A 13,564-nucleotide genomic window follows, 5' to 3' on the forward strand; every position below is an offset into this window, starting at 1 on the left:
GATACGTTTCCAACTAATCCCGTTATCGGACACAGCCAGGTTGAGCGCGCATCTATCAAGCGGAGTGGAAGTCGCTTCATGGCAGTGGTCAACAAAAGAGGAGCTCCCGAGTGAGACGCACGGATGAACCTAAGCACACACATCAGTGTCCGCTGCTAGCGTGCTGTCGGCATGCCCTTCAAGCCCGGCACTGAGGTGTCATCTTCACTCCCTTTATGTATTATTATTTCTCCCCTCAACGTCTGTCTGCGAAGCATCGCGCTGCATTACGCAGACGCATCCAGAGATGACGCGGTGCCTCGATTCGCCTCGGCTACTTCAAAGAGACTCGTGTCAAAAATTTTGTGTAGTGGTCAGTATTCCAGACCGTTGCAGAAGCTGGGGGTGATTCCACTGGCCTCTGACTCCACTGGGTCACATGGGCATATCTGTCAACCCCTTATCAGTGCCTACCTTATTACAGACCAATTCAGACCTTATTGGTCACCCCATGCCCTTATAAATCTCAAAGTTAATCCTGCAAATTCGCATCACGAGGGAGAAACACAAACAAATAGACATTTTTTTTTGCCCGTATTGAAACGGCTGTACGGCGTATGGACCTGAAAACTCAATTTCCCTGTACAAGAATACGGCTAAACCGTATGTGTTGACAGGTATGCATGGGGTGGTTTAAAACAATATATTTTTAAAGAGCATTCATCCAAGGAGCCATGCATGAGTACTGAGTCGCATGGTGGGTCATGTTGCCAGCCACGGTGGTCCATGTCTATACTTTGGTGGTTGTCTGTGCGGGGTTTGTGAATGATAAGAGATCTTATTGTGACACCCAAGCTGCCGGCCTACGAGTTGAACAGTAGATGACGATGCTGCAAGTTGGTTTGCTTACCGATCCGCAAATCCGGTATTATTAGGGTTTATCCCATTATTATATGTAGGGTTTTCCAAGCACCTCGGGTACTTCGCAAATGTAGAATACTGCATATATAACTGGCCAAACATCAAAATGCAGGGCTTTTTAATATTCGAATCGGTCCTGGGCCTCCCCTAGGTCGATTCAGCCTAAATTGAGTAGCTGAGGCAATGTGTGGACATGGCCACTTGAGAGACAAAGGCGGCCGGGCGCGGTGCTGGCCACTCACCCCCTCGTGTGCCGTGCCGGCCTTCATAGGTGCTCGCCAACAGCACTTGCCCCTACACTCTGTTTAGGCTATATGGGGGATGTTTTTATTTGTGTATCACTCACCACTGAAGTTATCCATGGCCGGGGGAATCGAACTCAAGTTTCACAGGTTCTCAGCAGAGTGCGGTAACCACAGCGCCGTCACTCCACCCCATTCCAAATTGTGTTTCAAATACGTTCCAGAGCCATTTATCTGTGATCTGTACCGTAAAATTTGTTCTGTATGTACGTATGTTGAACTTTCGCACCGTACATAGCCAACCGTGATAATCGTAGGTGCAGGGGAAGGACAACATACTTAACACAATTAGTTTTCAATCTAGATTATTTAAGGGGCCGTCCATAAATGACGTCACGGGATTTTGGACGATTTTTTACCCCCCACCTCGTCACACGGCGTCACAACAAGTCAGACCCCCCCCCTCAAATATGACGTCACAAAGCTCTGCCCCCCCCCCCCCCAACCATATTTTCATTTTGAAAATAAAACATGCTTCAAATCGCTTTAAACTATTGTCATTAATGTGGCGCTGCAATCTGATGTTGTAGGAGTGTTGTTATAACAATTAGTGTTGTTATAACAATTCCATATTTATTGAAGGTTGCGCATTTTTACGTGACGTCACATTTCTCACCCCCCCCCCTCCTCGTCACACATCGTCACAAATGTCTGACCTCTCCCCAGGTGCGTGCCGTCATTTATGGACGGCCCTTAAAAGCGCATAGCTCCAGTGGCTACTTAAAATCGGAAGGCCGTTCCAGACGGCCGCAGAAGTGCATCTGAAAACGCGTGATGCGGTGACCGTCTTTGTTCAATGGCTTAGACAAAAGCCCCTGCTGGGAGGATGACCGGAGTTTGGGTGATTGGTTTATGCCCCTTACCAACAATCGGCAGATTCTGCCTTTCCACCAACACGGGGCGGAGGCCATGGAATAGTCACATACCTTTGGTTCGGATGAGGACTGGGTCGGACCTTTGGCTGGGCCCCGCCGAGTTGACCGCACGTACGTACAGGGCATACGTCTGACCCGGCTGCAGCCTCACGACCCACTCGCAGTCCCGGATCCCCGAGATGCACCTGCGTGAAAGCACGAGGTGGCACGGGAAACACATCGTGTGAAGAGGAATATATCCCACGATAGTGGAAGAGGGGATGATTATGTGTAAATGCATTGTCTACAGTGGTGTATTGTTGTAATGTAACTGAAGAGAAACAGGACTTTTAATGCACTGGGAAGAATTACAGATTTACTAGGATGGCACACTCAAAAAGAGTACGATCCTGGGAAAATCAGAACATGAGCGTTTCTCAAGAGTCTGCTTATCCCCATTCCTTTAATATCGTGGTCTGAATCCTGCCTTTATCATCAGATTACCGATCACCCACTCTTTGTTCCGTAGAGGATTTCCTTATGATTGTCAATTCGGGGACCTTAACCATCTGTGAAACAATGTGTATGATTACAAGTTACATCCCTTTATCAATATACTCCTGGATGAAGGCCTCCCGACGCAATTTCTTTGGGTCATGGGTGGTTTGTTCAACCATACTTCTAAAAGGGTTTAAGATTCACTTCCACTTTTTTTTTTTCCATGAACCAGTTTTAAATAAAACACCAACTTCATCCAGGCAGAGTCATCATGAGTAATGCTTTGAAAAAACAAATCATTTTTACTTGAGTTCGACGTGTGAACTGTTTTTGGATTGAAAATGAAATTTCCAAAGGATTGCTCATGAAGCGCTCCTGGTTAAAGATAAAACAAATCAACAAAGGGAGCAGCAGCAGCAGCAGCAGCATGTCACCGTGGCCAAGCGTGTGGCAGCGTCGAGCCACTCTGCGCAGGCCCACATGGGCACAACTATGAAGGTTTTCACGGCTGCACTGTACAGGGTGGTCCAGATGAATTGTGACCCCCCCCCCCCCAATTAATTGACCCCTGACATTCCTTGGCTTATTAATTTCTGTTTTCACACCCATTGGTATACAAGATTGTTAAGTTTTAGAGAATCAAATGGATGGGGGGGGGGGGTCACAAGACATCTGGAACACTCTGTACAGCTCTCCGGTGTCCAACGTTTTGCTCCACGTGCTGGAAGCTTCATTTCCACGACTTCAGTCCCTGAAGAGGCTCCAAATGTCGGACATCACGCTTCTCCAACAACTGCTGGGCTACAGCGATACGCTGCCTTCCTTGGTTCCCCCCCTGTTTATTTTATTTTACCAGTTAAGGCCCACGGGGCTATATAGCTTCTTTTTTCAGAAGCCACCTGGCCACAAATGGGAGCTCAACGGAGTGGCTCATCGTTTGAAGGGTATAAACAAAAGGACCAAGAGAAAAATCCACGCGACCACGGGGAGAGAGAGACATGCAAACTCCAAATATACAACAGGTGTCAGGATCAGGATCGAACCCACGACCTCCCCCATACCCGGCGAGGCGGTTCAACACGTACGTCCGTTGAACTTCTTTCGCACCGTACGTAGCCAGCCGTGCTAACCTTGCCACCGTGGTGCTAACCCGAAGAGAGACAGAATCGGAGAGAGCTACCAGACAGGCGCGGCGGTCCCCGCGGCTCACCTGGTGATGTGGCTCTCGGAGGTGTCGTCGTCTACGTCTCCTTCCGCCTGCATGCAGTGCTCCAGCGAGTACGACTCCACGGCGGTCAAGTTGCCCGAGTCCCATCGGATCGTGGCTGCGTCCATGCATGCCGTGCACTCCTCTACCAGGATGATCGGCGGCTCGGGCACTGTGGGGAGGAATCCGGGCTAAAATGAGCGCACGTTCCAGTTTAAATTTGATCATCGTTTGACCGGGCGAGAACTCAAAGAGAACCGCACGTACGCGCGCCTCCGATTATCACGGTTGGCTACGTACGGTGCGGATGAAGTTCAACGTACATACATACATCCTGAATAGAAATTAAAGGCAACTAAAGTGTTCATGGCTATGACGCCCCCTTGTGTGGTGCCATGCTGTCTTAAGTGCTCGCTCACAGCACTTGCCAAAGTAATCTATGCAGGCTGAAAGGAAGACCTTTCTTTTTTGGGGGTGTAAATGCGTAAGTGGTTTATTTATAAGTTGCGGAGTTCGGCTGCATTGATGTTCGACGGGGTGTTTATGGGTTTGAATGGACACATGTGCATGCATGAGAGTTTATGTAGGGTAATGGATGTGAGTGTGAGCGTGCGTGTGCGTGAGTTTACAAATGAATGTGTGCCGAGTTAAGATTAATGGGCATGTTTGCATGTTGGTACTTGCGTGTTGCTATGGATGATAGCACTCCTTGCTTTATTTGGGTAACAGACTGCTCATTTGACATTCATTCACAGTTCCAAATGCAACCATTAAAACACCATCCTCTCAAATGTGCCATTTTACCTTCAATGACCATTCACATGTGATGCCAAGCAAAACAACAACTATACTGCATAAAAAAATTACCCATGTAAACAGGGGCGGAGCCAGGGGGGGTGACAGGGGTGACATTCTGCGTATAAGTGTACGACACTCGGTCTGGCGGACTCCGTGCAACTGCATTGTCAGAGTGTGTCGCCAACCGATGGCGTCTAGTTCAACAGCCTGACTCTCTAATTATTATTGAAATTAACATTTGTTGAATGTCACCCCGGCCTGAAATCCTGGCTCCGCCCCTGCATGTAAACCTCATCACAGTAAAATAAATCATGTTTTGAAATGAAACATGTAACATCGCAGTGTATGCTGCCACCTAGTGTGATATTTGGCAAAACAAAACAAAGGAAATGAAACTGCAAACATTACTCAACAGAATAAATTGGCGCTGGGGAGACAGGCGGCAGGGCGTGCACCTGGCCACACCGCCCGCTCGCGTGCCATGCCGGTCTTCATAGATGGTCGCCAACAGCACTTGCCCCAACAGTCTGCATGGCTATACGGGGGATCTTTGTAATTGCTGACCTCGTCAGGGAGCATAAACCATCACGGTCATCCTCGCAGTGGCTTTTGGCTAAGCATCGAACAAAGATGGTCACCGGATGGAGCGCTTTCAGACACGCTTCTGCGGCCGTCTGGAACGCTCTCCCTTCCGACATTAGGAAGCCACTGGAGCTATGCACTTTTAAATCTGGATTGAAAACACTTTTCTTTAGAGTAGCTTTTTTGTGTTTAGTTTGTTGTCCTTCCCTTGCACCTCCGAATAGCACGGTTGGCCACGTACGGTGCGAAAGAAGCTCAACATACATCCATACACACAATTGTAGAGGTGCCCTCACCGGTGCAGTAGGTGACGCAGTCGCTGGGTGGGCTGGCGCCTGCTGTGTTGACGGCCGATACCCAGAAGACGTAGAAGGTGTTGGGCTCCAGGTCCTCGATGAGGCAGAAGTCCTCTCGTGCCTCCTGCCTCACGTTCACTGCACACGCCAACCCCAGTCCACACACGGCAGCGAGATCGCGTGCAGAGACGTGTACCCCAAAAAACTATTGAAACAAAAAAATAATAATTTTTACCATGTAAGGCTCATTGAGATATATAGCTCTTTTTTTCATAAGCGACCTGGCCACAAATGATAGCTCAACCAAGTGGCTTATCGTATGGAAATTTTAAGCAGCCAAATACTCATGTTGATTCTAAATGTGGAGGGAAAAACCGGAGCACCCGGACAAAAATCCACTCGACCACCGGCAGAACATGCAAACTCCAAATATACATCATTAGACCTCCTTTGCCAGTACCAATAATGTAATAATAGGGGTTTTCCACTTTTTTCTGGCAACAAAACTGAAACCTTCTTCTTTGGTTCTTTCGGTAAAGTCACGTAGAATGAGAATAAAATAATAAATTAATAAAATAAAATAACAATAAAATTCTCACGACGTTTCGGCCACAACACAAGTGGCCGAAACGTCGTGTGAATTTTATTGTGTTATTTTATTTTATTAATTTATTATTTTATTCTCATTCTACGTGACTTTACCGAAAGAACCAAAGAAGATGAATCCTTGCAGTCACGAAAGCTTTAAATCGAAATAAAACTGAAACCTTTTTACAAGGATTCATGTCTGCATTAACCACAATACCTAGTACGCCTTTTGGTGTCATCTGATCGAGCACCAATTGGGTCGAGGCTCAAAAGAAAGCCGTCCCTTGGTGTGGACCAATCAGTTTCAAGGACAATGCATATATTATCATAGTATGTTTTTTGTTTACATTTTGACTGCAGGTATTGTGGTTAATGCAGACATGAATCCTTGTAAAAAGGTTTCAGTTTTGTTGCCAGAAAAAAGGGGAAAAACCCTATTATTCCAAATATACAGTCATCAGGGTCAGGATCGGGCTCCTGGCTTCCTCCACACCAGACGAGGTAGATAACATCTCGCCACCGTGGCTCCTGTACGCTCACTTTACCCCGCCACGGTTTACCCAGTTGCGCAAAAACGAGAGGGCCGGACCAAGACGCCGCGGGAGGTCAACGCGGGCGACCCACCCGTGTCGGTGTCCTCGCACTGGAAGTCGTCCTCCGCCAGGTAGAAGACATTGTAGTGGTCCACGGTGTCGTCCGGCTCCGCCGTCCACTGCACCAGCACGGAGCTGCTGGTGGTTCCGGACGGCTCCTGGGGCCGGATCGTGGGCGGGGACGGCACTGGAAGGAACGGCCACCGTATTTGGCAGGTGCGTGGGGTTGGGGGGGGGCGGAGGGCAGATTGGGCCTAGTGGCATTGCAGTTTGGAGGGCCAGGGTAGCGATTTGGAAGGCTCACGGGTTCAATTCCCGGCCGAGGACATTGAATCAGCCTTGTCATTGATTTTATTTATTTTTACTTAATTTTTATTTCACCAGGTAAGGCCCACTGAGCTATATAGCTCTTTTTCAGAAGCAATCTGACCGCAAATAATAGCTCAACAAAGTGGTTTATCACGTGGAAATCTATAGCAGCCAAATACTCTAAACGCATGTTGATTCTAAATGTGGAGAGAAAACCTGGAAAACCCGGTGAGAAATCCACGTGACCACGAGGAGAGAGACATGCAAACTCGAAATATTCAGGCATCAGGGTCGGGATCGAACCTACGACCTCCTGTATATCGAGTGAGGTAGTTAACATCTCGATGAATTGAGTGGCACGTTAAGTCAACAATGGTTGTCCTATGCAAAGACTAATCCTGGCATAATAATGTGGAATTTACACCATTAATTCAGCGATATCAACAAAGGTGAATGCCGCCCGATTGCGCATTTGAGAAGGGAGGCATTTTGACTCGACTTGTGATTTGCATTGTTGGTGGTTGAAGGGACAATTCTTCCTGAGGAAGTTCTCAGCTTTAAAGTCGCTGATGGAAAACATATTAATATGTGGAGCACTAGGCCAGATGGATATGTCCCATTCACCACCATGTTACTTGTGTCCACTGTTCAATGATGCAAGGTATTTAATGATAAACATTCAAGATTTGTGACATTTATCGAGGGTCATTGATTTTAGCGTGGAGGTTTTCCTGGTTGTGACACTGCATTTTGCATAATGTATGCAGTCATCTGGGATCTACTACAATCCAAATGCTTCAATATGCAGCCCATAAGCAAACACAGTGCATTTGCTCTGTGCAAAGCACGTGGTAATCATTAGCAATTACAGAATAATTTTACCGCTGTTCTATGCCAAGAGACATCAAAGGTCATCTCGTAAAACACATTGTTTATTTATTTGTATCACTAAGTGTTTACCACCTGTGGTTCTTAAGGCGACAATGTGGAAGCTTGGTATTGCAGAGACATACTGAGCCTGAAAATGTCACTGACACATCTCTGTACATGTATAATACTGAAACGGCTGGGAGGTGCTTCCACGTATAAATAAATCTCCACTCGTGTGCGCTACCTGACATTTTCTAACCTTTACTGACTGCAAAGTAAACAGAAGCTGCTCCACCACTCTGCCAATCATAGAAAGACTCCCTCCACGATAATCACCATTACAATTTGGTTCGATTTCGCCACAAAAACCCTGGGCATATGTTTGCTGCTCACCATACCTTATTATCCCAGATATTTAAAAAAATATATATAATAATGTATTTGTAATTTTGAAACATTTTTCTCCAAGCTAATAATAACAAAGGAAAAAGTGCAGCGAGGCAATAAATCGCTCACACAACTGCTGGTGAAAGGATTCTATAGCGGGTATTTTTGGCCTATTCTTCAACGCGTGAAGAGGTGGGAGTACCCACACTTAACCTCACCACGTGCAACCTGACATTGACAGTGGCATTCCCACAGTTGGCGAGTGGACGGAGATGGGAGGTGGGAATTAAGAGGTTTGCCCATTGTTGCAAATTACACTCAGAGAGATCGAATTGGTGGCCACTGGAATTGCAAGGCCAGTGTGCTCACCGTGACGACATCCAGCAACTATAAATCCACGTTAATTAAGTCGGCATTTCCGAGGAACGCTAAAGCCAGTAATATTGTTTCATTATACAATCATACTCTGCAGAGAGCAAACTATTGCTGAGCAGAACGCTTATGAGTTACTCAATTTTACAATAAACCCTCTACTGAAACCGACATACAGTATTGTAGATTTTTTTTTCATTTGTGAGCATCCTGACATGAGTAAAGATTTCATCTTGCTCCGTGCTTGGAGATGGAAATGGATATCCCCACGTAAGATTTCGGGGTTGTCTGGATGTGAAAACAGTGATTGGACCTCTTGAATGTAATGAACACGAGTCCTCACCGCTCAGGCAGCGGCTCTCATCCAGAATGCTTTTCTCGTGAGATAGGTCCGGCATCGCGTTCTGGAACTCCGCTGATGCGCTAGGTTGAAACTGCTCGACTTGCCCTTCTGTTAATGCAAGATCCAGCCTGAAAACAACCACCGCCGCCATGGTCACACAGTGTCACCAGTCACGTGAGGAACATCCCCATGTGTGCTCTTTTGGCACATTTATTGCCGTTTATATAATTACAATTGTGATAATGATCAGTAGGCGTTGATTATGCCGTGTGCCAAAAGCAATATCCTCCGGGCAATAAAACAATATCGAAGATATAGAGACTTTAGCCCTGAGGTACAGTTGGTATAACGCACCTGAACATAAATTACCATCATCATTTATTCAGCATAATTTCTAGCAATGGAGAAATCATTTACACATGCACTTGCACAGGTGTGAAAGCGTGTATACAATCTGCTGGCAAATCCTTCAAAATGGTATGAAATATATTTATCAAGTCTTATACTTATCAGGTGTGTAATGATGCATGGATTATTTTGCTCACGATGCATGCATTGAATCACGCGTGTAAGAATCGATTATTTACAATGTACGCAAATTGTCTGCTAATTATATGTTCACGTTAAATTAATATTCATTATACAAACACAACTATACAAATGAGACACAACGAGAAACAGGACAAATAAAAGAGAAAATGAGCTGAAAAAAATATATTCTTGAATTGAATGGATCAAATGATTCGGTGCTGGGGTGAATCATGACGTGCTTACTTATTTCTATGCTATATGTCAATGGGCCAGGAACTAAAATCTTGTTAACTTTGCTTACCACACAACAGAAGGCTTTTCTCTTTTATTTATAAATAGAATATCGGAACAATTCCCACACAATTTGTGCTGTAACAAAAAGAGATCAGGGGTCGGCAAACCACCAAAACCAACTCACTGCCCTATGCATAACCGCTGGTTAGTAGCAGATGGGATCGTGGTTGTGTCTCTGGAATAGGGATAAGTTGATTAGAACACGATGGTAATAGCGCACACTCATTTTACACTCGTTATGTCACCCTTAATATCAACGCACATGTTTCGGATTAGCTCACGGCAGGCACATTGAACAGCCTCAACGTTGGACAGGTTGCCGTGAGCTTTTACTCGAAACTTTGACCCCTATTTATCGCATGCGGGGATGCATGGCAAGTAACGTTACACTTAAGACTTTTTTTTTAAATTGCAAGCTCTATTTCCCAGTTACTAGGCATGTAGTAAACTTAAAAATGCAATGCACGAAGCAGACATAGGAAAGGATCTTTGCTGCCAGGACTCGTTGTGCGCTCATAATCACTTAATATAAATGCAGCACGACTGGCTTGAAGCGTGATGCACGGTCGGTCCTGCCGCTTTAAATTGAATGAAATTAAAGGATGAAGGGGGATCTGACAAGGGCCTTATATTTCCAATTTAACTCCCCGTGGTTGCGTCAAATACGATCGGAGATGCGTGCACCTCGCGTGCGTTTACGGTCAAAGCGTCCGCGAGGGTGACGCAGGAGCCGAGGAACCAAACGGAAAGAAAACCGCTAGCATGCTCCATGCAGGGGTTCTTTAGGTCTGTCAACGTACTATTCAGTGTTTCTATGTTTTAACGAGATGACAATAATTGAACATATGCATAGCATGCACATGCGCCACTTTCAAAATAAATACTGTTACCTGGCTTTCAGATCTTCTGCAGACTTTAGGACACCCAGAAATGTTTCAAATACACAAGGTGACACAAAGAAATTGGTGAATTTTAATATTGTATACGGAAAACCGAACGTAGTTTATTGCAAAATTATAACGATCGCGTTCGTGTGGCGAAGGCAAATCTGCTCTCAGTGCCTCACAATGCTGTCAACAACACAATTACTACGCTTTATGGTAATGATATGATGCCATATGCTACAGGATTTGCCTGCTCTGAAACTGCGTGCGATGCCTTATTTACAAAACATCACGTTGCAAAGCACAGGATGTAAAGTGTAATTTAAATCGGAAATGTTCTCACAATTCTCTAGTATCGCAGTGTATCATGGTTAGTTTACCAAACGTAATTAACAATGTCACGAGTTCCCACTCTCTCTCTCTCTGTTTTTCTGCGAAAGAAATCCTGACGTTAGCTCGACGTTCACTGCGCATTTTTTTGTTAAGCGGCGAGGAAACTTTCGCTCACGATGAAGACGCTTAAGATGTTCTCCCCCCACCACGCTAACGCACGACTATGAAACGCGCATTCTTAAGTTTAATTGAAACCGTCGCTCCGTGACGCCGCAGCGGCGATGAAACGATGGTGGGAGCGCCGGGCCAAAAACGAGGACGGAGTTTCGCTCACCGCGAGGAAGCCCAGGGGGTCGGCGACGGGATCCAGCGCCTGGGCCTCGGCGATGAGAGCGCGCGTGCTCTCCAGGCTGCACCTGCACTGCACCAGCTGCTCGTAGAGCGCCTCCAGCTTGGCCTTCTTCTCCTCCTCAAGGGGCGTGCACAGCTCGGCGTAGCGGTCCGACAGCACCCTCATGAGCGTGTCGAACTCCTCCTGCATCGCCTGCTCCTGCTCGCTGAAGTTCTCCTGCGACGCAGAGACGCGGGCCCCGGGCCACCACGGGTTGTCGTTTGGAAGGAGTGACACCGTTTTTGAACATGTGACGGTCAAAGGAAGCGGCCTCGCTTGTGACTAATAGGAGAGGGCAACGCGTCTCCCCGTGACTGAGACGAGGTGGATACATCTCGCTGTGAACTAAAATAAGTCAACTCGAATAAATCAAACTCCTACCAAACAGATGAGACTTGCAACGCTGTACGTTATATGCACTGTGTATGGCTGGCCACAAGAATGTGCCATTTCTTCTACTGAGGGCCACCAATAGAGATATCCGATGCTTATTTGAACACGAATATAATTTGACGTCGTCGCCCCCCTCCTCTGCCAAAAGCTTCATTTACAGCTTTTAGTTATCACGAGGAAAGAACCCAGGTACCTACGGAAAATTTATGAAAACTTTAACAAAGAGGGATGCGAAGTGGAGCTCAAGATAAATGCAAGAAAGATAAATTACTGAAGCAGGATACAGTCATCTTCTTGGTTCTTTCGGTAAAGTCACGTAGAATGGAAAATACAATAATAATAAAACATAGTAAAATAAAATAATGTTATTATGTTTTATTATTTTATTTCCATTCTACGTGACTTTACCGAAAGAACCAAGAAGATGAATCCCTGCAGTCACGAAAGCTTTAAATCGAAATTTTTTAGGATACAGTCATTTCGTTAAATTAAATGTCATCATAAAAAGCAACATAACAAGGTGCTTTAAAAAAGATGTTTGTTAATCAAGTGCATTCCTGCTCTGACGTGGATCAGAAGCAGGGCCATGCACAATTGAAATGGAACAGAGGCTGAAAATTTTGATTTAAAGCTTTCGTGACTGCAGGGATTCATATTCTTGGTTCTTTCGGTAAAGTCACGTAGAAGGGAAACAATAAAATAATACAAATATAAAACAATAAAAATTCTCACGACGTTTCGACTGCAACACAAGCAATCATCATCAGGTGTGAAAACCACAGCAAGAAAATTTGAGAATTTTATTGTTTTATATTTTTATTATTTTATTGTTTCCCTTCTACGTAACTTTACCGAAATAACCAAGAAAATAGAGGCTGAAAAGTTCACAAAGAAGCATGGGGGAGATGCATGCTTAGTTCAACACTCACAGACATAAATAGGAACTGGGAAAACATGCAAATTAAGTAAATAATGTTAACGGTTCAGGAAAGTAATTGGGCTGAGGCAGGAGACATCGTTATATGTGATTATGTCCAAAGAACAAGACTGGTGACAGAAACGGAACCAAAGGAGGAAACATGCTGCAGAGGATGACCATGGCGGAATAGATTAGTGAGATCAGCTGATGTGAAGGAGTGCCATGGATTGTGGCATCATGAGACTGTGAGGGGTCATGCCATGGGGAGGCCTTTATCCAGCAGTGGCCAGTGACGAAGAGCCAACTGATATATTTAAACTATTTCTAAAATTAACCTCCCTTAATAGGTCATGGGCGTAGAATGGACGAACTCACACTGCCCGGTGGGAGTTTTGTCTGCCCACAATAGATCCATGACAGCCGTGCTCATGCACTGGCACACGAAGCACGTGTGTTTATATGATGGGACCATGACCACCGGTCAGCTGTTTATTCAAAGCGTGGAAAGTCATTTATAATAAGGCCTGCAGAATAATTTGGGAACTTAACGTACAATTTATCGAGCACTCCAGTTTCAAGGTTCAATGCCGAAACATCGCCGATTTTCTTTGACATTGCATAATACTGGGTGTGGCGGTGGCTCATGTCTGAAATCCAACGTTGAATTTGTGAAAATCCCACACCTGCTGGACTATGCGGTTTTCCAGGAGATGGCAGCAGAGCAAATAGGTTGTGAACTTATCTCTGGGAACATTTGAGTGATGCATTCATCTGTATGTACTGTTAATTGGTCAACATGTAATTAGTTAAAGTCAGCTAAAGTTTAGGTACTCCAGCCTCTTTTAAGACACCTAGACAGCGTGGCAGAGTAGGCCAAAACACATTTTTGAGATACCTCTAGTGGTAGCGTGAGCAAGCAA

The 13,564-nt window shown here is 45.5% G+C and overlaps 1 protein-coding gene across 1 annotated transcript in view; it reads right to left on the minus strand.

The window, feature by feature from the left end:
- Positions 1–13,564, minus strand: part of LOC116941881 (uncharacterized) — a 29,153-nt gene that overhangs the window by 6,888 nt on the left and 8,701 nt on the right. The window contains exons 4-10 of the mRNA XM_032953194.2: positions 11,276–11,509; positions 10,615–10,637; positions 8,900–9,027; positions 6,650–6,805; positions 5,438–5,575; positions 3,765–3,933; positions 2,129–2,262 (exon numbers count right to left, since the gene is read on the minus strand). Of these exons, the coding sequence (XP_032809085.1) occupies positions 2,129–2,262; positions 3,765–3,933; positions 5,438–5,575; positions 6,650–6,805; positions 8,900–9,027; positions 10,615–10,637; positions 11,276–11,509 (982 nt within the window). The remainder of the gene's footprint in view (positions 1–2,128; positions 2,263–3,764; positions 3,934–5,437; positions 5,576–6,649; positions 6,806–8,899; positions 9,028–10,614; positions 10,638–11,275; positions 11,510–13,564) is intronic.

Source organism: Petromyzon marinus, chromosome 13 (assembly GCF_048934315.1).
Source record: "Petromyzon marinus isolate PM22_M1 ecotype Great Lakes invasive population chromosome 13, UKy_Petmar_22M1.pri1.0, whole genome shotgun sequence".
NCBI classification, from domain to species: Eukaryota; Metazoa; Chordata; class Hyperoartia; order Petromyzontiformes; family Petromyzontidae; genus Petromyzon; species Petromyzon marinus.